The sequence below is a fragment of the Anopheles coustani genome, chromosome X, assembly GCF_943734705.1.
Source record: "Anopheles coustani chromosome X, idAnoCousDA_361_x.2, whole genome shotgun sequence".
NCBI lineage: Eukaryota > Metazoa > Arthropoda > Insecta > Diptera > Culicidae > Anopheles > Anopheles coustani.
In genome coordinates this window covers 12,654,856-12,682,825 of record NC_071290.1, presented here as the reverse complement: position 1 = coordinate 12,682,825, position 27,970 = coordinate 12,654,856, and the positions used below count along the sequence as shown (strand labels likewise).

General features: G+C 40.3%; 1 protein-coding gene across 1 annotated transcript; it reads left to right on the top strand.

Moving 5' to 3' along the window:
* On the top strand, positions 1 to 27,970 carry LOC131269180 (cholecystokinin receptor type A-like). Its single transcript, XM_058271511.1, has 7 exons — positions 1 to 452; positions 615 to 729; positions 11,630 to 12,429; positions 19,982 to 20,053; positions 27,392 to 27,561; positions 27,664 to 27,851; positions 27,936 to 27,970. The coding sequence occupies exons 1-7, from the start codon at positions 12 to 14 to the stop codon at positions 27,968 to 27,970; spliced, it is 1,821 nt and encodes a 606-aa protein (XP_058127494.1). The 5' UTR covers positions 1 to 11.

The following is a 27,970-nucleotide window of genomic DNA, read 5'->3' as shown; positions in this document are numbered from 1 at the left end:
GACGGTCGGAGATGACAGACAATCCGTGCGTGTACGGCGTGGAGCTGCGGGAGCCACCGGCAACCGGTGGCCCGTCCGCCACCAGCCAGTACGACCTGCTGTTCCACCCGCACCATCATCCGGCGCCGGTGACCTACTACTACGACCAGTACTACGCCGCGGATGGCGTGCAGTCCGGCAACCTGTCGACCGCCCTCGGCGACATCATCCGCGAGAACGTTTCGCTCATTGTCGACACGTACAACTACACGGCCGGCGGGGGCGGTGGTACCGCCACCGGTGGCGGTGGCACCCGCACCGGTGCCGGTGACAGCTCCTTCCAGAACCAGCTTATCATCCCACTGTACGCCGTCATCTTCCTGCTGTCGGTCGTCGGCAACCTGCTGGTGATACTGACGCTCGCCCAAAACAAGCGGATGCGTACCGTCACGAACGTCTACCTGCTGAATCTGGTGAGTACTCCCGGGGGGTCATCATGGTGTGCTCCTGGTGGCTGAAAGGTAAATAGATCGAGAGGCCACGATTAGGCACCCTGTCAGCTAATGCTTCCGGGAATCCAACTTCATCCGCTTACTTATTCATTCGCCGCCATTCTTCTGGGCTCTCACACTCAGGCCATCTCCGACCTGCTGCTGGGCGTCTTCTGCATGCCGTTTACACTCGCCGGTCAGGTGCTGCGGCGGTTTATCTTCGGCAGTGTCATGTGCAAATTAATACCGTACTTTCAGGGTAAGTAAGACCGGGCCGGGGCAGATTAGCGGTGTGGCGGATGCCTTATTTATTGATCACCCTTTGTTGAGCAAGTGGTGGGAGGAAGGGGAGGGGGGGGGGGGGGCGGTGATGAATCAATTTCCCTTTGACGCGAGCGAGAAGCCACCCCCGCGTCCCATCCGGTTCCGCGGCAGGTGTTGGGTTTCCCATCGCTAACAACAAGCTGGTTATTCCGTTTCTGTTGCTTCATCTTCATTCGTTCGTTGCTAACGTTCACTGTGGAAGTCAGTTTCGTGTGAGTTAGGATCTTAGAGGGGACGGCAGGGTGGAAAGAAGTTCGTTCAGACAGAAAACGAACGGAAGGCGAATTAAAAAAGAAAAAACGAATCGCGCTGGTTCGCATTCCAGCGGCAAATAAGAAAATAAATCACCTGATTAAGCGAACGCTCGCTCGGCACGACGCAGAAAAGAAGCACAAGTGGTCGTGATGTTTGCCCCTACCCCCCTACCCACCTTCCCCCCCCCCCCCCCCGGTTTCGTGATGGGTAAAAGTCGAGATAATCAGATATTTGTTGCGAAAACCCCAAGGTCCCGACGCTCGGCGCTCCAAGCGACGCCGGCCATATTGCCTTTTTTGGGTGGAACAAAACATTTACCGTAATTTGACTACCAGCTGCCAGTAATCACTGGGCGCCTTTGTGTGTGTGTGTGTGTGTGGGTGTTTTTTGTCTATAACGTAAAAAAAGGGGCCCTCGACAACAATCTGTTCTCGTCACGTCAACGAATCTAGATCACTCGCAAATCGATTCGTACCCCCAGGCAGGCGACGATGTTCGGCGTCGTTCGCAATCGAAAACAAAAACAACGTTTCCACCGTATCACTATGGGACGCAACGGGGTAAAGTGTTAGGATAAAAAGTTTACGACTGAGTTTATCACAATATAAACCTTATCGGTGTTAAAGATTTAAAAGGGAAACGGTTATAAATGTCCGTTTAAAGTTTGAATCTAGCTTAGCAACAACCTAAACCCAAGAACCCACCCTGCGACCCTTTGACAGTTTATTCCGCTTGTGTTCCGACATTGTGCTTAAGGACCGCTTTCCATCCGGTCTGTTTGTTGTGCCTGTTGTTCATAAGTTTTACCGTTTTAAGTTTGTTTGGAAGTTGGCATTTTCAATACTTCTCGGTAGTGTTCGTGCGTAGGAAATGGAGTACGGTATTCTTGAGGTTCGTAGTAGTGCAACCCGAATCAATCGCCAAACTCGATGCTGGCCCTTCCGAGGTATATTTAACCCCCTCAGCATATTTTGACAACATGGATGAATAGGTCTTCCGTTTGGCAGGTGCACAACTCCTTGATGGAGCCTTAGTGGGCGGATCATTGAGCCACCCATTCATCGGGTGCTTCGCAGTTTCTCTTGGTAGTGGTAGTGGAGGCCTTGTGCTTTTGAACAAACTTTTTACTTACATTTATTCTAGGCAGACCTAAATTTATTCGATATTTTAAGCAAAACTGAACTTGATTTTATCATTTAGTTAATGTATTCAGTCAGAATAAACGCAAAAACGTATATTAAATTAATTATGGAGGCGCCTGGTGGTAGTGGAGACGCCTGGTGGTAGTAACAGAACCAATTTGGAATTATTGTTTACATCCTTTTTTTTCATTGGATACGCAATACAAAAAGCTTCCGTAACTTTGCTCATTTAACATGCCTTTTTTCACGATAAGTGTAAGTTCAAATTAAGTGAGAAATGGAGGCGCCTAGTGGTAGCGGAGGCGCCTGGTGGTAGTGGAGGCGAGCTGTAATTCAGAACGAATTTGGTATTATTGTTTACATCAATTTTTATTGAATAAGTAAAATAAAAACAAGCATAAGTTTGTTCATTTAACTTGTTCTTTTCTGACAGAAAAAAAGTTTAATAAAAACTAAGTGTGTTATGCTTGATTGTAGTGAAAGCGTCCAGTGATTTTGCACGATTTTGGAATTATTATTTACGTTTAGTTTAGGTACAAGCAAATATATTCGATAACTCATACAAAAAAGTCTTTCAATATGTCCATTTAACTTGCTATTTTCAAAGAATGACAAAGTAAATGCAAACAAATTAAATATGGAGGCGCCTGGTGGTAGTGAAGGCGCTTTGTGATGCTGAACGATTGGTTTTGTATGTAAACAATATTTCAATTTTGGGCATATACAAATGTATTGGATAAACAAAATAAAACTATCGATTGGTTTAGTTAATTTACTGTTTTCATGTGGTATGCCTAACAGAATATATGAGGCAAAGAAAATATGAGGTGAGAAATGGAGGCGCCTGGTGGTAGTGAAGGTGCCTAGCAGTAGTGGAGACGCCCAGCGCTGCACGAACTTTGTTTTCCTGCGTATATCAATGTCGAAACGCCCTGCGTGTTGTATAGGTCCAAAAAATAAAACAGGTCCATGAAATTCTGGCTCAAAGAACCTCTTTGTCACCATCGTTGCTCTTGTACTTCCAAAAACTTTCAGTGTAAGCACTTGTGTTGCAGTGAAGTTTCTGATTTGGCTACGGAATGCTTTGAAAATCTGATACAAGAATATCAGTTTTAACACAAAGCATACCGATGTAAGGTGGATCATGGAGGCGCCTGATGGGTGATAAAAAAAATGCACCGGAAGTGGATAACAGAATACGTTTAAATTTGAACGAATGATAAATTTGGCATTTTAAAACGATAAATGTAAACTTGTTGATCAGTGGAAAAATAATAAAACATAAAAGGAAATGTTAGTAAAAAATATTTGTTTATTTGTATTAACACTCTTTAAATGATCATTTCTTTCTCATTTGTAAACTTGAACATTTTATGAAAATATGGGTTTGTTTTAAGTACTTACTTGTGTAATGTTTTAAGTATTTACTTGTGTCTTATACTTACAAAAATGTTTTAAGTACTTACTTTTATATTATTTTGGTCTATTTTAGACACGTGGAAGCATAGTTGAATCGATGCTACCGGGGCTATCCACTACAAAGTCAGCGTGCTGCCATTATTCCAATTCTTCCCGAGCTCCCAAAGCGCTACTCCCCGAACACATTTGCTAGCATCACCTCGGGGAGGGTTGCTTTCCCGCACGCCGTATCCCGGTTGCCACATCTTGATTTCGCCGCCAGAAAAGAACGTACCGCTTCACTCCTCGAGCCCGGCGTGTAATGCAATCACTAATGTAAGGATAATCGCCGGTTTTCGTTGCTTTCGCCTCGTCCTTCGTGCATCATGATCCGACAGTTAATTAGCATCCCGGCTCGGCTCGGCTAGGAGCAGGGAGCTTGGTTTGTGAGGGTTGAGTTATTTACATATCTCCCTCCACTTGGCGTAATCCACAGCTCGACGGCACGCATTCGTTGACTCGATCGGGGTTCCGAAATCCGATATCTTGGTCGGTTGGTTTACCCAACGCAACTCGACTTTCCACTGTTTGTGCATCAATCAAATGCCAGATTGTGTGCCACTTGCGCTCAATTGACATGAATGGTCGCCCACAGAGTTAAGTGGACGATACTGGACGTTGATCTGGCAAAAATAAACAAGTAAAAATAGGGTTTGACAAAAGATGATTTATAGTTTGGGCAATATATAAAAAAAAGCAAAATATTGTAGTGTTGTGCTTAATGAATCTTTTGGCGAGATTCATTCATATGAATCTTTCACCTATGATTCATTCAGATGGATTCATGAATCTTTGCGGATTAGAATCTTCAAAGCTTAATGAATCTTTCGAAACCTTAATGAATCTTCATGAATCTTTCACGGATCTGTCACGAATCTCCCCGATTCTTTCATAGACGTGGACAATGCAACCAAAAAAAAAAAAAAAAAAGGATCCCTCAGCCCATTTTTGGCTGGTGACTTTTCATTAGTTGGTGTGTCTTTAGGATTCATGAATCTCTCGACGAAAGATTCATGAATCCCTTATAAGGCAGAGATTCATTCAGATTCATGAATCTGAATCAGATTTACACAACTCTAAAATATTGTCCTCAACAGTAAAAGTAAATAAAAAGAGGATATCTCCTATCCCATTCTTTGAAATAGCTTATCAGTTTTTGCCTCTCAGGTATTTGAATTTGTCTCTAACTCATCAGCTTTGGTTTCGTGTTTATTTGGTCTACTGATTTTCCATTTAATCTCGGTCTAAAACATTGGTAATCCAGAATGAATGAGATTATTTTATAAAACTGTCTACAAAAAGAAAAGAGAACAAATTTATTAACAAATAGAGTGTTTTGTACTGATCAATATCTGAAAAGTATACGTAGCAATATGCAAACTAATTTGCATACACTAATATGCAAACAAATTATAAACAAGCAAAACAAGTCTCGTTTATCCGCTATACAAATGAGTTTATATTCCTGTATTCACCACATTTGTGATTATTTCTAAGAGGACAAACAAAACTGTAATAAAAACATCGGTAAAAAAAAAATTTTTCCACGATAGCTCTTGGTCACCATTTTCCAGTGTACGTTTTAAATTATTTCACGGATTACTTCTCCACATTATTAGCTCCACATCTATACGCTTCTCCATATCATTTCGTGGTATAATATTTACACATTCTTGTGGCATTCACCGGCATGGCGTCGAAATAAGTTGACGCAAACGTATTTTTAAAAGCGTGTTTTTGCAAAATAATTTCATGTATTCAAACGTAGTCTTACGTAGACTTCAAGCAACCTCATGGTCTAGCGAAAAGAAACACTGTTGCTGAACATCGACGAAGCGTTTGATTTGGGAGGCCAAATGAAGTTATGGTCGAAAATGGAAAAGTTTCGTCTCTACCGGCATTACCATTAACGATGTGAACGAGAAAAAAATGTCTGCAAAAGCGCTTGCTACCAGCTACAAGAAGTCATAACTCTCCGGCTCTGTTTTGGCTTGATTTGGCCTCTTGTCACTGTGCGAAATCCATCCTGGAATGGTAAAAGGTACTACAAGGCAATTAAGTGTCGAAAACAGTCGATTCTCCGAACTGTTTAGAACTTCGTGGGCTCTAGTTGGGCGGAAACTCTTAAGAAAAACCTAATGGTGCCGATGATTTCTAGAGAAGATAAAGAAATGGAACCAACGACTTTTCTGATGGTGGGTGTAGGACAGACAGGTCGAGAGTTACATAAAAAAAGGATTACCATCTTAATCATCTGTTTATCTTGTTTCTTTTTATTATTATTTGATCGGTTGGTCTAAAACAGAATTAATTACAAAGTACACTGTACATTAATATTACAGGGTTTACCAATAGCTTTCACACGCCGAAAGAATTTTTTTTGCGATGTTCAGTTTTGAGTTGGCTATCTACATAATGATAGGATTTTAGTTAAATTATGCACTTTCAATATTGTTTATATAACACTTTTTTTTATTACTTCAAATGTTGGAGACGTGTTTTGTGCAAAGAAATTGTTATTAATCGTATCTATTTGTACTTATTGGACTTATAGATTAGTGATTTGTTATCGGCTTTCAACAGAGCGACACTTAGTTCTTAGAAATTTCCAGATTTTACTATTGTTGTTGTTTAGTGAGTTTAAATTTTGAACCGTTTTTGACCACTTATCATTTCGTTCTTGTGAGATTCTTGTTTCTATTTCCTGTTTTAATGAGTGATACTGTTGCTTGACGATCCCGCTCGAACGGTTCCGTTGCCAATTCTTTCTAAACGTTATTTTAGGGATTGAATTGTTCTAAGCAGTTTGTATATGTTTGTTATATTGTTAATTATTTGATCAATATTGGTGGTTGAACTTATGTTGTTTGCAAGATCTATTTTGCTTTAATTTCACCACTGAATTCATTCCGATTTGCATTCTTGTAATACAAAATTTTTTATTTTTCTATAATTATTGTTACTTGCGTTTCCTATAGGCAAGATTACTGGTAGGAAGTCTGACGATAAATCTATGTATGTTTTGATAGTTGATACATATACTTTTTACTATGGAGCACTATGGTGTATTAGTGTCTGATATTTAACGTCATAGATGACAGAGACAACACCACTTGCTCTCTAAATAAAGTTTAGTGGCAACGGCTGTATTCGCCTCTGAGCAAAGTTCATTAAAGTAAACCTTGAAAATTATGACTTCCTGTAGGTAGATATATAAATAGACATTAAGTATTTTAGTCTACATAATATATTTCGCATTCACAAACGGTGCACCGGTAACTGAAAAGAAAAAATATCACTTTGCAGAACATACTTGAGATGTTTAACCGAGCCCGTCCCGCTAATCGAAATATTTACTCGGTGGAAAAGATTGTTTGAACCAAACGTGCCGTAAAGTATCGTTTGACGAGAAAATTTATTTATTAACCAGATTCTTCAAACTGTGCTCGAGCGCTTCTGTAGCGAAAAGGATCGCCATTTTCCACGGCCCCCCCCTTTCGTTTTTCGCGAATCCACTTGAGTGGCTCGAGTCGCAAACCATTGACAAAAAGAGATTGGCCATTGCAATCGGAACCGGCGCCTCCCGGGGTCCTCGTCCGGGTTCGCCCGGTCGGAATTCCGTTTATTGAAATACACAGAATTGATAACGACAGTCGCCAATCTGCATTAATTTGCCCAAAAACCAGCGCCGGTCTTAAAATGTTTTCCGTATTTTTTTTTTAAGCCTGGTTTTTTTTTTTGTATGCCGTAAACGACCGCCTCGAGGCCGAACCCTAAAGGCAAACAGCGCGTCTCAGAGCGATGTCGAAAGGAGTAGGAAATCTTGAAAAAAAAAATGGGAGGAAGGCAAAGAAAAGCAGCCGAAGAAAATAACCATCATTTCGCAGAAGCGACCAAATCACACGCCACGTCGGATGGTGGCCTTTGGAAAATGGAAGCGCTCACGGAAGGCATAAAGGGCTCCGTTTTCCGAACGCCGTACGCGTGGCGTTTTCGCGACTTTCACCCGACCGGAAGGAAATGGGTGAAAAAGCCAGATGTAAACGTACCCTATCGACGGGCACGTAAAACCATACTTGGGGCTTTGGGAGGTTTGGGGGTGCTCCATTTTGCACAAAGCATGTCATTTCCGCCGTGGGTGGAATATTGCGTACAGGCACTCACGGACTCCCTCCCGGGAAGGTGGGTTCGATTTGGTTTTTTTTTTCACGACCACCGGAGCAGTTGTTTTTCGACATCCTGAGCCCGAGTTTCGTACCTACCTTTCGTGTCGCGAGCAGCAGGTGCAGGTGGACCGTATGGGGGTATGGGACCTGTCAGAGGCCAATCCGGGGGCGCTATTTATCAAATCGCCCAAGAGGCAGAGTGGTGACAGCTCTCGCCGACAGCTTTTGGTCCTGCGTTTTTTTTGCCGATGGTAATTTGTTTTGTTGCGCCGCACCATCTGCAGGTTGCAGGATCTTCATTCATATTCCTCAGCGATAGTGCAATCGCACTCTAACCCCTCGAGCTGGGGGAGGGGCGAAAAGACATCCGTAAGAGCCACGGCGGTTTGAGCTGACTAATGCCAACCTTGTATGTCCTTTCGACGCGCGACGTCGCTGTGAGTAATAAGGGTGTCTTGCGCGATTGCTGGCGAAAGCGCAAAACCCGGCGCTCTTTCAAAAAGGAAACCGTGGTAATCCCGTAATCTATCTATCGCATGTGCCAACCAGTCGGTCGTGGCATCTTCCATGCATTGCCAGCCATTCGCGTGAGCGAGTTTTGATTTCACTGCCAAAGATAATAATATTGGATTGCAGGCTTAAAAGACCCGGAGGGCAAGAGGACGCAGCTTCAAAACATAAGATTTATTTACAATCCCCTTTGTTCGACCTACCTTCGAGTTCGTTACCTCTTAGGGGAACGACATCACCACACGCCATTCGGGGGTTCGAAACTTCCCGAACTTGGCGTCACCTGGTATTCTCAAAACTCAGAAGTCAGAAACTCCACTCGGAGAACGGGTCCCAAGAATGTTTTACTATGTCTTAAAGAAAAAAGAACTTAAGCCCCTTTCCGAAGCCTTGCGTCCAAAGCACCCCAAATCGCTAGTTCTCCAGTCAGTGAAAAGCTCGTCAGTGTACTTCAAACCAACTGTCACTCCTCAGTCATCTTGGTACGTCTCAGCTTAACATTGATTATCGACTGCTACTCGTACCGTTTGTCGGTCTTCAGGGATGGATTTTCGCACGACATTTTGATGATTCCCAGCTAAAAGTGTGAAGTATCCAATTTTCTTAGTAGTTTTGCACAAAAGATTGGAAGTCAAGTTGAGGATAAAATCCGTACCATCCATCATAATATTCCAATAATTGAACAAATTCAAATAAGATACCCTCGGATAGTCTCGTTATCAAGGTCTCTTATATTAACACCAATTTTGTGCACACACAGTTTTGGGATGAGTTTTGGAACATAAATTTTCCCACCCTAATCCATCATGTCCCACAGTGGGATTAACAAAAACCTTGTCAAGCTATCCTATATTAAACTGTAATGTTGAAAGATGTCATTCGAACTTATTTTGCATATAATATCAAAATATTATCTAACACTATTGTTCTCTTCAATACACTCTGCGAGTTACACTAAGACCACTTTGGTTTTCAAAACTTTCATTGAAATTTCATATTAACATTGAAATATTGATAAATAAGCTCAATCTTGATATTTTTTACAGGTAAATATGCTTAAACAAATACCGAAACTATTAGTATATCATTGGCTGCTAAACATATTGTGATAAAACATTGAAAGTCAATCAATTTAATCTCTGCTATTCATCGTAGATAAGATAATGGCCAGTTCGGGTGTGAACACTGAACAACAGCAGCAAACGTCTATTTGGAAATTAATTTTCTTTCCTCCTCAGACCTCATCAATATTCATTCAAACTATTAGGAAGCGGTCTAGTCCTATTGTTTTTTACCAAAGTTCTGTTTGTTTCTCATGCGTTACTGTGTCAGTAACGAACCGCAATAATGTTTCTCACCTGTACGGAAGGACAGTTGATTTACATTTGTGGGTTCGTTATTCAAAAAAGGTCTAACCCTTGTTTGCTACATTTGTTCTTTTCAAATACTCATGTGAAGTCTAAGTAACTTAACGTTGTTTCAAATAGAAAACTTTAATTGCGAACAATTTTTTTTACAGTTCGTTTTAGACACTTTACAAAACAATTCAGAACGCCTTGAATCGATCAACACAAAGAACAGCTTGCCATATCTTACATCTCAACATTTTTTGCTCAAAATGACACATTTTATGCTTTTACCAGCTCAATTTAGAAATTTTCTTTCATCACCAGTAGTTTTTATTGGACTGGACTATACTTGTTTAAGCAAATTTTTCCGAAACATATACATTCATCGATATTTTTTTGTTTTGAAAATTACGAAAATCAAGGAGGCTTTATAGTAACTGGACAGAGTGTATTGCTTCTACAATCACTAAAACATTGTCTCTTCTGCAAATCAAAATAAGCAACGTTATGTGATTGAGCTATTTCTTAGCTTTACCCAAGTATCACTCAATTGCTAACCACCATCAAGTGTTCGCGCGTGTTCCATTCGAATAGTTCCAGCATTTTCATCAATTTGTTCTAGCAAAGAGCGAATGTTACGGATTCATCTGCAATGCCAGTTTGTCGGTAGATTTGTCTTTGTTGCTCTGAATTACTGAGCCAAAATATATCCATCTTCAACTGGGATGCTTGCACTTACGAAAACGTGTATCATTTTGCTTGTTTGGTATTGAATTGATTGTGATTGCGCTGCAAATCACGTTTGCTATGCCAAGCAAATTGTATCTCTGCTGTGTATAATTTATCCCGTTTTTATGGCAGTTCGTGAAATAGAAATATTCAGAACTAATACTATACACTGAAGGAAACAAGAATAGCACCACCCCGTGTTGTGTCAATATTTTTTTAATTTCCATAAGTTAGTTTACATAAAAATGGCTTGGAAAAAAACTTTGGTTTTTTTTAGCAATTGAAGATATTCTAACAAAACAATTGACATAAAATTTAATGATGCGATTAGTAAGGATACGAGTCTATGTATCTAATCTTATAGCTGTAGTTTTTCCCACTTGTTCTATAATTTGCTGCAAATGACTTATTGACACCTTTTGTTAAATTTCGCATGATTTATCCATGCTGTTCTTTACTTGTTCACTACTTATTTGTCAATGATTCGCTTATTTATCACCGTAAGCTGGGTTTTATTCCCACGTATATGTACCGTAATACTACGATATGTAATTGAAAGATTTTTGAACCGGTTTTCAAGGGAACAAAGGGCTACATCATGATCAGTTTGCTTGTTTACCTTATTTTTGATGGAGCGATACTGTACCTGACCCATTTCTGCTAAATAATTTTGATAATCGAAGAACTCACAACTAATAAAATTTAATTTCTCAAGTTTGGGTTCTCTACTAACTACTGATATCTTTAGAAACCCATTTAACACGTTGACTGCTATGGCGATCATTTTTGATAGCAAGCTGTCATTAGTTCTAAAAAGTTTTTATCCCATAAATAAATGAAAATGAAAGATAAAAATTTTAGTAATATTTACTATCAATTCTTTGGGAAGCTAAGACTTTGCCTAGGCTTAAAAAACCATTGGTTTAATAAATGTTATAAATGAATTTTACTATAAAAGATTGTACTAAAAACATGTACAAAACGCATGACAGTCAACGTGTTAAAGGTATGATTGGTTAGAATACATTAAATTCCTGAACAAAACACCAAAGTGTTGCTAATAAAGTTTCAAACTGGAAAAAGAACAAGTTTGAAGGAAATGAAAATAAATGTTGGCAACAAACAGGATGGTGCTACCGTTGTTTCCTTCAGTGTAGATGTAGTGTGCTGCTGGAGCAAAACAGGAAATGCAACTGATTGTGCCTCTTTTGTCGACATCCCGACAGCGGTTTCCGTTTCGGTGGCGGTCTGGACGCTGGTCGCCATCTCGCTGGAGCGCTACTTCGCCATCTGCCGGCCGCTGTCGTCGCGCCGCTGGCAGACCCAGTTCCACGCCTACAAGATGATCGGCCTGGTGTGGACGGTGAGCTTCCTGGCCAACTCGCCGCTGTGCTACGTGCAGCGGCTGCAGCCGGTGCTGCGGGCGGGACGCAGCACCGGCCAGATGAAGTGCCGCGAGGTGTGGCCGGACCGGGTGTCGGAGAAGGCGTACGTGCTGTTCCACGACGTCGGCCTGCTGGTGCTGCCGCTGCTGACGATGGGCTTCGCCTACTCCATGATCGTGTCGAAGCTGTGGCGCGGTCTGCGTCACGAAATCAAGCACTCGTCGCTGTACCAGCAGTCGAGCAAGCTGTGTCAGGGTGCCGCGGCCGGCGTCCAGCAGTCCTCAGCGGTGTCCCAGAATGCCCCGGGGGGCGCCTACGGGGGCAACACAACGCCCACAGGTGGTGGAGTTAAGCGCCCCGATCCCGGCTCCTTCCTGCACCCGTCAAGCATGAAGAAGGGCATCTTCAAAGCGTCCCAGGGTGCGACGGTTAACTTTAGCAGCAACAGCTACCACAACAGTGGCTCCGGGAATGGACAAGGAGCGGGAGCTGGTAGCAGCGCGGCCCAGGGAAGTATTGGAGGGCCAGACATTTCCGGACACTTGCCCACCGTCGGCAACAGCGGAGACCAGATGGTGGAATGTGAATATTGCGACACCAGCGCCGGAAGACTTCGCAGCGTTCGACATTTCTTCGCCAAGGTAAGCAACCTACTCTCTAGCGATTCGTTCCCCTTCCCATATAGCAGAAGATGCTCAACTCTATAAAACATGTTTACGAACTTTTAGTAAAGGCTCTGGTATAATCTGGCTCTAGCTCTGGTCTGATAACCATAGTAGAGCGATACCTAGCTGAACTCGAGCAAGAAGTAATAGTTGCGGAAACTAAATTGTAATAGTAGTATGTCCATCCCAAGTAACATTTCCAATACCTAAAAGACTTAAACAGGTTTTAATAATGTTTTAACATGGGAGTACTAAATCCAACTGGTTTAATTGAGGCTTTTCATTATGCAAAACAGTATGAGTAATTTTAACACCTTTAAAACATTTGAAATTAATAGTAGTATGTCCATTCCAAGTAATTTCCAAGGCCTAAAAGACTTAAACAGGTTTTAACAATGTTTTAACATGGGAGTACAAAGTCCAATCGGTTTTATTAAGGCTTTTTATTATGCAAAACCCTTTCAAAATTAGTTATAAATTAAGTCTAAATTCTTTGTCACATCCTTCTTTCAACCTTCCCTAAGTACCATATCGACTTAACGAAGTCTTGTGGGAGAATCCTTAAGAGTACGAAGAGCTACGAATGTTATTGAAGTGTTATTTTGTTGGGGCAGTTTGTTTGTTTCTCTTTTGAGTCGTAAAGAAGTGGAACAAAACCAAATGTAGTGGACCGTTCAAATGAAAAACCATTGAAAACTGTTTTCAAAAGATATGAAACCACAACCTATCTAGATAATGGACGCAGAGGAACTGATGGATCATCCATTATCAGATGGAAAACCCATTACCGGTCTGATTGGTTCTGGAGGTAAATAGCAGATGTGAAGAAAATGTAGCTACGGATGACCAAATACCACAATCTCAAAAAGATGCTCATGATAATACACTGCATCCCATAATGATAGCCTCTCCTAGTTGTTTCATTCATATGCTAATTTATATAATCGTAAGGAAAAATAAACATCAAAAGCAAGGTGATTCAGTTCTGTTTTATCAGAAAAATATGTTAGAATATCATTAAGGTAAACATCAAATAACTTGAGTGTCCCATAATGATCAAAAATCATTCCAATTAACAATGCGACCCAGCTCCTAGCTACGTCACCTGTTGGCAAAATTAATTTGTATGTTCTCTTTCTTTCTTTTGTAATTTATCTTGAACATGGGCCGTGGAAAACAGCTCACGGAGGTCGCTGAGAAGGTCGCTGCTTATCGCTTTAATGCTGAATTGATGCTTATCGCTTTAATGGCAAGTCGAACCGTGAGATTGGTGAGCTGAAAAAAAAGCTTCACGAACGTAATTAATAATTATATGAAAGATCCCAGATCAAATGGGCCTCAGAAGTCTCCCGGACGTCCTCAAAAACTTTCCTCGCGTAATAAACGGAGATTTTTCTAGAGTCTCTTCCAATTCAACCAAAGGTTGACTGTAAGCGAAAATACTGTGTTGTGGCACTGAATTCTCGTCCTGATATTGTTAGAGAATCCATCAAGAAAGTTCCAGCACTCAAAACTCACCACAAAGTCGTTAGCTTGGAGTCTGCTACAGAGCATATGACGTGGAGGAATGATTGGAGGAACGTAAGTTGTCAGTTTGCTATATGGTCCAGGTTTTAAACTATTAATCTAGTTTAGGTGGTTTGGAGCGATGAAAAAAGTTCCATCTTCCGGATGGTAACATCCACTACTGGCGAGATGTGAGACGTGAGCTACGATTTTTCTCTCGACACAATTTTGGAGGTGATTCCGCCATGATTTGTGGTGCGTTTATGGCGGTCATGGTAGTAGTGAATTGACGATTGTACCAACACAGCGATATGTACATCGACATCCTGGACAATCATTTGAAGCCTTATTTGGAAAACCACAACACTCAACAGCTCATTTTTCATCAAGATATAATGCTGCCGTGGACGCTTGGACGACAACAAGAACTTACAATGTCTTGGCCAGCCGTTTCCCCAGACCTCAGAAGACGGGAGCCATTACGAAATCATACAAGAGTTTGGAATTGCTATCCATAATGCTTTGCGTTCCTTATCAGTAAATACGTTTGGAAAATTATCACACAATATGCCATCAAGAAATTTCCATGTTGTAAATCGTAATGGAGGACCCACTGATAACTAAATCATTACTTTTTTTTATCCATATATGCTATTTCCGTTGATTAAATATTTAATCAAAATCCTTAGTGAGGCTATCATTTTGGGACACATCTGTTTTCAGTTTCTTAGTGCAACAGAGATTGTTTTTTCGTTTTCCCCAAAAATATTGATTAAAAGTAAAACTAGGCGAGTCTACCATTTTTATGACGCAGTGTACAAAGCTGTACAACAATCCTCAAAAATAAGTCGTAAAACTTACCGCTAAACATGTTTTGAAGAATTCTATCACCTTTCTTGTTTCGACATTTCATTAGGAGTTTTTGGTCTACACCAATGCTGCCTTACTGTCTGTACTTTACGGAGTATTTGGGCAATAGCACAAAGTTATAGAAGTTTTATAGGTTTTTTTTTATCTATATTTGTTTAAAAGGTTGTCCCCTCAATATACTTCCCAATTTCGTTTCTAACTAATCCAATCCTTACATCTTTCATTTCAACCATCAGACTCATTGAAACATTGGATATAGTTTACCATTTTTGCATGATTTCTTTGTGTTGTTTCGAGGGAATGCTTCGGGAGAACATTCATTTTCGGGAGAACATGTTGCACCGACACTTGAGAGTGACTGCTTAATAGCTTTTGATGTAAACTATAATATACAATAATCATCAACTATAAAACTGTCAAACCGAATAAAAACAAAGGTACATCAAAATCGGGCTCAGACTTTCTGCAACACGCTATACTCTCACCTCACTCAAGAAGTCTCTCTATGCTTGACTTGTAAAGATGAAAGGAAAAACAAAACGACCCTTTTATGTTATTAATTCATGTAAGGATCACATAAAACTTACATCAGGGTTGCTAGACCAAGGAAGTTGCTGGAAACCAAAAAATAAAAAATACACTTCGAAGAATAAATTAAAAAAGACAGGGACAGTCATGTGGATCTTTTAAAGTATGAATAAATTAATACGGCCCAAAACGCGTGGACCGTCCGCTCCTTTAGATATCTATCGGCAAGGGGAAGTAATTTTCTCGCCACGCGTTAAACATTAGAGTCCACCTGAGGTACGCTCGGTAAATCATGGTGATTTCCCCGGAGGTGATCCAACATCGACGGTACCGGCACGGGATGAAATATGGATGGATGGCAAAGTTTCGTAGTGAGCGCAGCGAATACCTGCTCGCTCCGGTAGCGAAAAGTGGGGCAAGCACCATTATTCATTTTAGAACTACATGAAGTATCACAACATACTCACGAACGTGTAACATAGATTCTTTTGTGTTTTCCACGCCTCCACGTCAAAATTTGTTACAAAAAAGAATGAGACGAAACAAACAGGGAAGGAAATCATGTTAAAAGAAGTTTCAATATTGCGATGTAAAATAGATGTTGTCGTAGGACATTTGTTAGTAAATGAGTTCACAAAAGTAGGTTCAATATTCTAAATCTTTGTACTTTATATTTTTTTTACCATAAATGGTTTATTTAGTCTTGGAAATTAATGTCAAATCAAATCTTTGTGCATCATCAACTCTTTTCAAAAAGTTAGATACAAAACAAATTACAAACTATAAAGTTTTCGTTTAATAATAAATTCAATTAAACAAAATCAATTAAAAGTTAACGTTTAATAATAACGTTTGGAAAAGAGTACTCTTCAAAATCGTAGTTTAACTTTTTAGAGTTTTTTAAATGTTGATTTGTTGGAAATAAATGTTAAATCAAATGTTAGCGCATCATCACCTCTTTTCAAAAATTTAGATACAAAACAAAGCACAAACTTTCGATTAAAAAGTTCTCGTTTAATAAAAGTGTGTGGAAAAGAGTAGTCTTAAAAATCGTAGTTGAAGTTACCTTTTGGAGGTTTTTCATGTTGATTTATAAGAAATAAATGTCAAATCAAATGTTTGCATTAACAAAAAATCAAAATCAAAACTCTTTTAACAAATTTAGATACAAAGCAAATAACAAACTTTCGGTTAAAAGTTCTTGTTTAATTATAATGTGTGGAAAAGAGTAGTCTTGAAAATCGTAGTTGAAGTTACCTTTTGGAGGTTTTTCATGTTGATTTATAAGAAATAAATGTCAAATCAAATGTTTGCATTAAAAAAAATCAAAATCAAAACTCTTTTAACAAATTTAGATACAAAGCAAATAACAAACTTTCGATTAAAAGTTCTGGTTTAATAATACTGTGTTTAAAAGAGTAGTCTTCACAATCTTAAAGGTAACTAACAACGTTTTGGAGTTTTTTAATGTTGATTTGATATGTTTTAGTACTCCTTGTTATCTAACCAAGTGGACGTTAATGTGTTTCGTTTTAAAAAGTGCATACTGCCTCACCTAACCTTACTCGGTTAGTTCGGTGCAGTGCTGTAAAGGCGTTCGCTATCTTTAATATCCTGCACTCATTAACCTCTGGGCAGGCAGCGGCACTCGAGTCGAGATTTTAATGTTGGATTGGTGCGGTCGTAAAACCGGAAGGCAACGCTGGTTTTACTGGCGTCTGGATGGTCTCGCTCTCTCACACTCCGAAAAGGAGAGAGATGAGGGAAATATTTGCGCGATAGTAAGCAGAAGCTCGGAGGGTATTTGAACGAACGTTGTTTTTTCGAGCAAACATATTTAAAAGTATTTCTTGACTCTCCCCACGGTTCACTCATTTGGTGGTTTTTCTTTTATCGTTACTGTGTTTGTTTTTTCTTCCGTGACCTTAAACAGCGACACCGCGGGGATCTGGGCCGGAATCAGTGATATCATCTGGGAAGTGGGTCACCGGACGGGCTGCCGGAGCTGGCGGAAACGAAGTTTGACGAATGCCATCAAACGCCCGCGCGCCAGCAACCTCAGCAGCAGCAACAGCATGGATACGGTCATCATTATCACCACCACTACAACCACCACCACTCGTACCACCACCACCTGCACCATCAGCATCAGCACCGGATGCAGGCGGACGGAAAGCACGAGCTTGGACCGGGCGAACCGGCCGCCCACGACCAGGCCCGGGTTCTGCTTTCCGGTGCGACCGGCAACGCTGTCACCACGAACACCACCACCCCCAACACCACCACCACCATGACCACCACCTCCACCGCCACCACCGCCACCGCCGACACCTCCAGCGCACCCGGGACCACGGATCCTGCCGACGATGGGGCGCTCAAGTCCGACCCGAGCTACCAGTTCTCGCGCCACGCAATCCGTTCCACCTACATGGACAAGAGCATCGAGGCGAAGAAAAAGGTAAGCAAAAGGGTAAACTGGCAACTGGCCTTACCCTGGCCAACCGCACGAGCTGGTCTTAGGTCGGGCCGGGCGATTTGTTAGCCAATTAAGGTATTACCACACGCCATCACTTCAAACAACAACAACCCCCCTCCGGTGCTGGGGTTTCTGCAACAACACAACAAACAAGTCCCGTTTTCTGCCGGTTATGCTCGGAACCGCCGTGGGCTGGCGTGTTTTCCCCAACCCATTCATCGATGACGCCACCGTATCCTTACAGTAGCTTTTATTAACTCACATTAAACGGTACTATTTCTCTTTCAATTTAACAGAAAATTGTGAGTTTTCTTCTCCAGAAAAGGTTAATTTGGTCACTGACAAATGACAAATTACATTTCTTCATTACCCCGGAATGTATGCAACAGTAGGGTACACAGTTGTGTAATTCCGATTCAAGTTCATTGATCTGAAAGATTCTTTACATCATTTTAGAGATCCATGAATCTGTTCAAGAGAGGTCCATGAATCCCAAAGATTCAGTAACACGTTGACTGCCATGGCTATCATTTTTTATAGCCAGCTGTCATTCGTTCTGAAAAGGTCGTGTCCCATAAGTTAGTGAAAAAGTAAAAATTATAGTAATATCAAGAAATTAATACTTTTTGAAGTTAAGTCCTGGCTTAGCCTTCGAAAACCGTATGTTTAATAAATGTTATAAACAAATTTTATTTAAAAAAATGTACTAAAGAAATGTTAATGTTAAAAGAACAGAAAATTAAAAACCGAAAAATTGGTATATAGACCCTTCTTTTTTTTTGAGTCGCATGATCCACTCCAATAAAAAAATCATGAGGATCTGTGAAAGATACATGAAAAATTCATGAAGATCCATAAATGTTTCGAAAGATCCAACAACGTTTGAAGATTCGAATCCCAAATAAATCTTAGGTGAAAGATTCATATAAATGAATCCCGCCTAAAGATTCATAAGACAAATCACTAGTTGACACTAATTGTACCTCAAAATTGTACACCCAATCATACCGGACGCGTCAGTTTGCTGTAAGTATTTTTGACCTTAAGCAACTTTTTATCTAGCGAAGATATTTTATTTTCTCAAAGTAATTGAATTCCTACGAAGAGTTGAGTTATTTTCAATTTGTTTGGATTAATTTGGGGCGTCAATTATTGTCTTACTGTTATGAAATTTTGGGTTTTGGAAGGTGCATTTACAAACTCCATAATTCAATTCCAGCGCACACTTTTCTTCTGCGGTCAAAAACTTCTAAAGTTATAACACAACAAATTTGGTTTTTCCAAGCGGATATGTTTTCCTCTAACACCAAGTGTTAGAAAGTCTGTCATAATTTGAAAGAGTAAAAATTTACCTTTCAAATGTGCTTGGAGGGATACAAAAAAGCTTCATTTGATAACAAGGGCCAAAATCACTTACAGCTGGTAGGATAAGATGAGATTACAAATTAAAAAAATATGGAAGACGAACTAATGCACATTGTGCTTTATAAATCATTATAAAATATTCTTTCATTTGAATCTTTCACCCTATAATCATTAAGATTGATTCATGAATCTTTCACGAATCTTCGTGGCTCTTTGATAAACGACCAAATGAAAAAAGAGGACCAAATAAAAAAAAGTGGATTATCTTCTCATTTTTATATGTTTTTTTAACCTTCTTATATCTTTGGAATTCATGAATCTCTCATTAAAAGATTCATGAATCTCAAAATCTAAGCAAACAGTCATAAATTATATATCTGAATCAGAATTACCCTAATTTTATGTTTTGTTTTTTGATATATCTACAATTTGTAATATATGAAGAAATGACATCAAATTGACTCACTGGTACAATTAGTGTTGATGTAACGCCTTGTACACGTGCAGTGTTTTTCCCTTTGGGTGTATAAGCTATAATTCCATAATGAACATCGCCGGCCACTCCATATCGATCGGGCCGATTCAACCGACCTGAAGAGTCTTCCGAGTGACCTTCAATTCGAAACGCAATGATGTGACAAACTTCCGCCGCATTACCTCACGTACCGATACATGCGCGCTTCCATCGTGCGGATCATTAAATGTTACTTCCATTTGTAACTGATTTTCTTTTCTCTTGCTGCTCTGTCTTTCTGCGTCCCCGATTGAAACCCGTTCGACCAGGTGATCCGAATGCTGTTCGTCATTATCGTCGAGTTTTTCGTCTGCTGGGCGCCACTGCACATCCTCAACACGGTAAGTGACTTTCTGGAAAGGAGCAGCTCACTCACGTTCGATTTTGCTTTACGTTCCGATGGTCATTGACGATGCGTGCACTTATTTAATGGCGTATCAGATGGAAGTTGATCGGTGGTCTGTAAAACACTTCGACCAATAAATTTCTGTTCCAATAAATCGCACGGAAACATAATACAATACCGCATACCTCGCATAGTTATGAGCAATTCACTTCGAAAATGATTTCTGATGGCCAACGCTAAGCGATTCTTAGACTTTGATGTAGGGGTGGCTGAGGCAATATGCATCCCTGATGCAAAACCAATTTAGCAACCTAACAAATCAAAAGTAGCAACCTAACAAAAGTCAACTAAATTATGGTCTCACTGTGAAATTGACAACACACTACATCAACAAACACGCTAAATAAAAGGAAAACAAAACCATCACCTCTCGGCTGGAAAATAAACAGTGCCAAAGTCGTTGTTTTTTCACATGGCATACAAAGTTCTTTAAATTTAAGTCAGAGCTTCAAAACGCGATTCACTCATAGTTTAATTACAAGTGTGTTTAACTATGAACTATATCGGGCAAAATGCATCAGTTTGTAAACAAACTAAAACGAATTATTAAATTCGTTTAAAGATGGAAACAAATATCAAAATGAAGAAGTTGATTAATAAAATCATTGATTACTGGAATTTCATTTACATTCGGTCAAACCGCACTAAATGTTCATCCTTTTAATTGTTCTAAACTTGATTATTGTACCTTTATTTTGTGGTGCATTTTGCCTTTTTGCTATAGTGCACTTTGCCTCAACCAGATATATAATGGTTTTAGCAAAATAGGCAAAATTTTCCTGCTGCTAGTTTTAACTCCATTGAAACAAGTCAATTAAGAAAAATCAACCATCGCTAGCAAAGTTCTTGGAAAACTCTATCGTATTGCTTAAAGAGTGCATACTGCACCATGATCCCCTACATTTGTGCACAAATAACGGAATGGAGCAAATCGTCGGGAGGCGCCAACACTATTCTTGCACGAGATATCACTTTGCCATTTGCAGTCGAGTGAGAATAGTGCTCATATTTCCGCAAGGAAGCGTTTACAAAATGCGGAAAAACATTCCAGTCCCGCTGAAGAGGTATGTTTGATGGAAATTGTTCCAATACAGTTGCAGTGGGTAGATGGCTTCGCTGAATGTTGGCAACATGCCCTTCTCAGCCCACGTTATGACGAATGAAGAGACACAGAACCGCGCTGAACCACTTCAAACAATCACCTGTTTTACTCTGAATTTTTGTTTTGTTTAATTATAGAGACTTGGACCATCTTGGTCGTTCGTCTCTGTTTCACGCTGAATAATCGAAGTAGTAGTTATACTAGTAGTTTGTTTATTCCCGGATCACGTTGTTAACTTACAACAGCGGATTTTAATCATTAAAAAGTTTGTTTTAAAAGCTAATTATTGTTGGTTTAAGCTGAGTTTTTATCGTTTTTGAAAGGTTTTTTGGATGTTGAAAAAACTAACAAAAAAACCCTCGATGAAGAAATTAAATCAATCTTAAAACTAATCTAACACTAATGAAATAAAAAATACTGTACAACGAAGCCTAACTATGATACAATATTAATTAGGCTTTTTAGTAACAGCTTGCTGTGCTTTCTCAAAATGAATAGTATACGAGTGCCTTGTGCAGTGCAGACGTACTGTACCATGGAGGAGCTGTGTAAATTGCCATCATTTTACCAAATAAATTGCGCTAATGAGGTTTGGACTTTCACAACTGGATTCCTCAACCCACAACCTTGCATGCTCTCTTCGTATACACTCCCTTCCAAATAATCCATTTCCGATTTAAATATTTTAACAAACAAAAGCGTACATTAAAACCAGATCATGTTCACGGTCAGAACAAAAGTAAGTATAAGGATAAAGGTTGAAGTTAATAACACATAATTTGTTATGCGATGAAAACAATGCTCATTATGTGGATTTTTAAATTTAACAATTATCCCACTGAACTCCACCAAAACGCTACCTAGGAAACACACAATTTCAATTGATTATTCACAATTGATGAGGAAAGATGAGATCGAAACCATTAAAAAAACTCATTAATACAAGGCTTTATATAATCAATCTTTGTTTACGAACTTTAATTTAGCTTTTTTGTTTTGGAAGCAGTAGAGTAATTTGAAAATTTATTCACATTAATAGCAAAGGTTGTCGTTGAGGTTTTCAAGGATTAACCTCTTTTCTAAGAATAGTCCCAGGTATGAAATTGGATCACTCCACGTAATTTTAGTATTTATAAATCAAAGTCTGACATCTGATTGTTTGCGCGAACTAGTGTTTCGGGTGAAAAATACAGCTTCCCATTTGAACTCGTTCACTTTAAGCATCCATTTCGTAGAATATCGCGCATGTGAATATATTTGTTCAGAGCCAGATTGATATTTTTAACAATTATTTATTCATTTGATATCATCATTCAATTATTCTGCAAATGAGATTGGAAATTAATTGCTTAGAGGAATTGTTAACAGTTGCTCATAGTTAAAACTTAAAAAGTAAACATATTAAAAAGTAAAGGGGATATGACCCTGCCTTGCGGCACTTGTATTTGAAATGACCAATAATTTTATACCAAATGATTCAGAAAGTGTGAAAGGGATTTATGGCTAACAGTTGACAACAAGAACAGCTATTCGATTTGGATATTTCTTCATTGAAGGAAACTGATTCTTGTTCGGGTGAAAATCGACTGAATGTTTTCAGATGAGTTAAATTAGTTTTACTTAAATTAAACTTCACTTTAGGAATCACTTACCATCGTTTACGACATTTTTATTTCCTTCTCTTTCAACAACTGTCGAATGTTGATGGGTTTTTTCTCTGCCTCGGAGCTGTTTGCGCTCGCAAGTAAATGATTGATAAAAAATACTACCTGCAAAAGCAGTATTCGATTAAGCTTGCTTTAAAAGCGTGTTAAAACAGGGATGTGATAAAAATCTCGATTTCTTCCGGTCCCAGCTGGGCCTGGGTGTTATCCAACCTTTCAGCAGGCAGATTGCCGAAAAATACTTCCAGCCCGGCTCAGGTGTCGGGCGGGCACCACACACACACGCTCCCCCCCACACACACACACACAAACACTCGAGCAGTGATCCCTAAACAGATTGTGTTTCAAATTGAATTATCCTCGCCGACGATGATAATCCGACCCCGGGTGAAGATGATATCAACCAGCTTGCCCAAGACACCTTTCCGCGCCACTCGCACATTTCCACCGGATTTTCCGATTCCGCACCGAGCGCGGTAAACCAACCTTACGTAACGCACGGGCGGGCAAATAAAACACGAAATTAGCGGCGAGATGCCTGGTTTTTCGGCCTGGTGGCGGTTGGGTATTATTATGCCGTGATGTACCGCTTTTTACATTCCGCGGGAACAGATTGTAGATAGGCTGCGTACGTGGGTGACAGGTTGATAGCGTCCCCAAGGAGGAGGAGGAGGAGGAAAGAAAAAAAGCACTTCCGCCGGTAATTCGATCCCCAAGCTTTGGAAAACGAGGAACGCATAACAGAGTTGTAATACGCTCCGAGAAGGGTTGCTGCGATGCTAAATTAGGGTGGTAAATAAATAAAACAATATACACTCATAACAAGCCAGCATCGAGCAACGGGAGGTGGAATGCTGGAGTGTTTCTCCTCTAGGATCATTGTCGTTCGGAGGTCGCAAGATGAGAAAGTGTGCTTTCGAGAAAGTGTCGAGGTGGAACGGCCCCCTTCAATCCGGATCAACCGAACGGCGTGAAGGAAAACAGGATTTTAGCTCTGGAAAAACGTGATGGCGGTGCGGGCAACAATTTGATCAATGTTTTATGCATGCCGTGCTCGCTTTTACTGGGCGTACGGGAAAAACCATTTACCCACATACTAGGTTAGCCAATAAGTTTTGAAGGCGGAAATGAAAATACAGCTTTTTTTTGGAGGTTCCCATTTTTATTGCTCAGTACATATAGTCTTCCAGAAGATCAACTAGGACTTGGTCCAACGATCTTCTAACTTTGTTATGCTATTACGGAAATGTTTTTTTGACTCTACGCAAATACTCCTCTATAACAGCTCCTCGTTTGTTAAAAAATGCTTTCCACGAAGGAATTTTGATTTTGAATTTTTGAGGTGTGAAAACAGTCAGACATCAGTGGGAGTTAAATCAGGCGAATGGGGTGGATGTTGCAACAATTCAAAAACAAAAAGGAGAAGACTTCTTTAGTACTTTTATCATCTTTTTATCTCAACGTTTGTAGCCAAAGTATTGAACAACGAAATTGACTGTAAGAAAAAATAAATATTTCTGCACATGAAAGGGCTCTAAGATTCAGAGAAGGTATCAGAGTTCCACATACAAGTACGGCATATGCTAGTAACAGTAACGCACCGATAATCTCTATGTGCAAAATGTTTAATGTATTTAGCGGCCAGCATGACTTTGATGTTAGCACGACAAATTTTAAAAATGGCATATTATTAAGATGAACGTCTAGTCTAATTAAGAAATAAATAAGTTCAGTTTGTGATTTTTTTTGTGTTCCATGAAGATTGTAAACATAGATTTAATATTAGTTTTAAGATCAATCAGATAAAATAGTCCCTTGAGCAGAACGTAATAAACGAAGGATGAAGGATCTCAGTCGCCGATAAACCTTCCAAAACAACAACTCAACTTCATAACGCTTGTATACACGAATGAGTTGACGGATCAAAATTACATTTTGAGCAAGTGCGTATGAAAGATGAAATATTAAAATTGCAAAGGAATTTTGGATTTTAAACAACTCGAAGGTTGTCGCTTTTTAACACGTTGACTGCTAAGCGTTTTTAACACACATTTTTAGCACAATCTTTTCAAAAAAATCTCTTATAACTTTTATTAAACCAGCAATTTTTGAAGCCTGATCAAAAACTTAGCTTCCCGAAGAATTGATATTAAATATTACTGTAATACTTGTGTCGCATTTTCATTAATTTATGGGGCAAAAACTTTTTAGAACTAATGACAGCTGGCTATCAAAAATGATCGCCATGGCAGTCAACGTGTTGAAACTTATTGGCCAACCTAGTAGTGCACGCGAAGCCCCCGCTTCGTACCCCTTGCCAGTTCGGGACCGTTTGTCGCCCGGAACTTCGCGCGACGCGAGTAACTCGTTGATGGGTTGAGGATGGGGTCGTTTTTTATTTATAGTCATCCCCCGTTTTTTGTGCGATTTGCGGCTTGCGAAACCCCGCGTTGCGTGCGTGGTTTGGACGGTGAAATCTCCTTGCTCCTTGCGCTCGTCGGTCGTAAAAAAAGCACGTTCACCCGGTTTTTACGTCAAAAGGGCGTCACCTTTCCAGCGTGCACCACCGGATGCCGGAAGGAGATTGATTGAATACTTGTTGCACGCACACTGCCCATAAATACTTCATTGCGATTTATCGAAATAATGCTCCGCAGCTCGTGAAGCAATGCACCACCGCTCCTGTGCTCGGGAGTTCGCGCGAAAAATCAGCGCTACCTGTGTTTGCTCGTTTAAAAAAGAAGAGAAAAAAACAAATGTCACCGATAAGCCTTAAAATAGCGCCCTTGAACACGTCTCAGCGACCTGAGCGGAATCGGTACACGGAAAAACGTTCCCCGTTCGCCCGTCCCGGGGGGGCTTTGTTTGCGGCTTAATGGAAGGAAGCATCCCGGAAAGGTGACAGGCATTGCATATGACAGTCAAATGAGGGAAACATTCTCGTACGTGTCTAAGAGGAAAAGCCAAAAAAGGGGCCATCGTTATTCGCCGGAATCGAACGGAGAGCACCTTTCCATCAACACCCCGAGGGCGATGAACATTGGGTATTTTCACGGGTGTTTCTCGCATTTTCCACCTTCCAAGAAAATGATTCGGGTATTATAGAATGAAAACGGATAGATCCCTAGAATATTCCTGTCTTGTCAACAATCGATTACCACTCTTCGTTTTACAACGCCGAATCGAGATATGAAAAAGCAAAATAAATCATTATTATTTCCTGAATTCCTTTCAACGCGTGACAAATTTTAGAGAAGCCTTACAGAATGGAGAACCCTTGGTTAAAATTGAATATCAAATGAATACACCTGAAAATGTCATCATACCCTTTGACAGATAATAGAAAACCGAGAAATTAATTAACTGCAAGGACCGAGTTTCAAACAGAATGATCAATGCCAATACAACATGTAGAATTGTTGAACAAAATTGCTGATAAATTTTCATCAACTTTGCGTTTTCATATTATTTCATAATTTCATTAGAAATCATAGAGCCTACAAATGGAATTTTGACGTCATAGCAATAAAATTCATTTCAGGGAGAATGAGGTGTAGGTTTTATAACGAGAATGTTAACTGAGCATGGATGTGAATTTAAAAGCTATTTAGGTTTTAGGAAAATGATCGAAAAAGTTTCGTTACAGCCCCATAAGTACTAGGCGCCTCCATCGATGGTTAGAACTAGAGTTGTGTAATCCAAATTCAGATTCATGAATCTGAATGATTCTTTGAGGTTTAGAAATTCATGAACCTTTTAATGAAAGATTCATGAATCCCAAAGATTAATCAAATGATGAAAAGTGATGAGCAAATCCCAAAAGATTCATAAATCCATCTAAATGAATCTTCGGTGAAAGATTTGAATGAATGAATCTCGAGAAAAGATTCATAAGGCACTACACTAATTATAACAGCTTGTAAGAACGATATTTCAGCACACGTTTCATTTTGTTTTCAAAGTTATAGTTCATAAAACTTCATTATTATTTGTGTCTCTGTCGAAAACTGCTTGAACAATCCTAACCTTATATTTATTGGGTAAAATCGTATTTCAAGCTATCATGCCTTATGAGAGCATAAAATTGAGCCATAAAAAGTATCGATAAAATATTTGGTGGGATTTATGTTTTGAGGATGAATTTAACGTTGAAACCTGGTAGCACACTATACGGAGGTTTATGCCACTATTGACCCCGAAGGCGCCCACCGTGCACTGGTAAATATTCAGCACGGTTTTGCTTGACAGCCACGGGAACAGATAGCAGAAACGGTTTCCGCACGATTTCGCCAGTGCGATCGAAGGTTTTTCTTTTATCGTTTTGGGCTTTCAAGTCGAACGTTGATGGTAGGTGTCATATAACGCTTATTTACAAATCACCTCCAGCAGTCGGTGTTGTTTTCCCCTGTCAAATTACGACGCACGCAACGTTTACAGCAAATCATCACGCAAAACACGTTGACACGTTGTTTTCGTTTTCTCTCTTCCCCTTCCAACGTACCGCCAGGTGTATCTGTACTCACCCTCGTTCGTCTACCAGTACGTGAGCAGCAGCGGTATCGCGCTGGTGCAGCTGATGGCGTACATCAGCTCCTGCTGCAATCCGATCACGTACTGCTTCATGAACCGCCGCTTCCGGCAGGCATTTCTCGCCATCTTCAGCTGCCACCGCAACCGGTAAGTAGAGTGTGGTGTGGCACGCCTGCCAGCAATGGCGCTGTTTGCGCTGCACTCGCCCAGTAATCGGCTTCAGCGATCTTGCTCCCTCTCCCTCTCAAGCATGCCACTATGCTGCTGTATCTGCTGCGCCACGCAGAAGGCGGCACCACTAGACGGCGGGGAGGGCAAGTCGGCGGCCTACCTGCGCCAGAATGCGGTGAACCACTCCGGAGCGGAGCGCAACAACTCCGACCTGTCCGGCAACGACTCACTCGTCTACGTCGGGCGCGGTATCGTGCAACGTTCCGGTAAGTGAGAAGAGAGCGAGAGAATAGAGAGAGAGTGGGTGACTCCATTACTAATCCGCGCTGCTTTATTTTCTCATCCCTCAGAGATATTGATTCTGGAATCCGAGGATCGGGTTTAG

Bases quoted from the DNA above. Each gene is read 5' to 3' on its own strand.
- LOC131269180 (XM_058271511.1), top strand. From the start codon at position 12: ATGACAGACAATCCGTGCGTGTACGGCGTGGAGCTGCGGGAGCCACCG. The intron at 453-614 runs GTGAGTACTCCC...TCTCACACTCAG, and splicing joins ACGTCTACCTGCTGAATCTG to GCCATCTCCGACCTGCTGCT. The intron at 27,562-27,663 runs GTAAGTAGAGTG...CTCCCTCTCAAG, and splicing joins TTCAGCTGCCACCGCAACCG to CATGCCACTATGCTGCTGTA.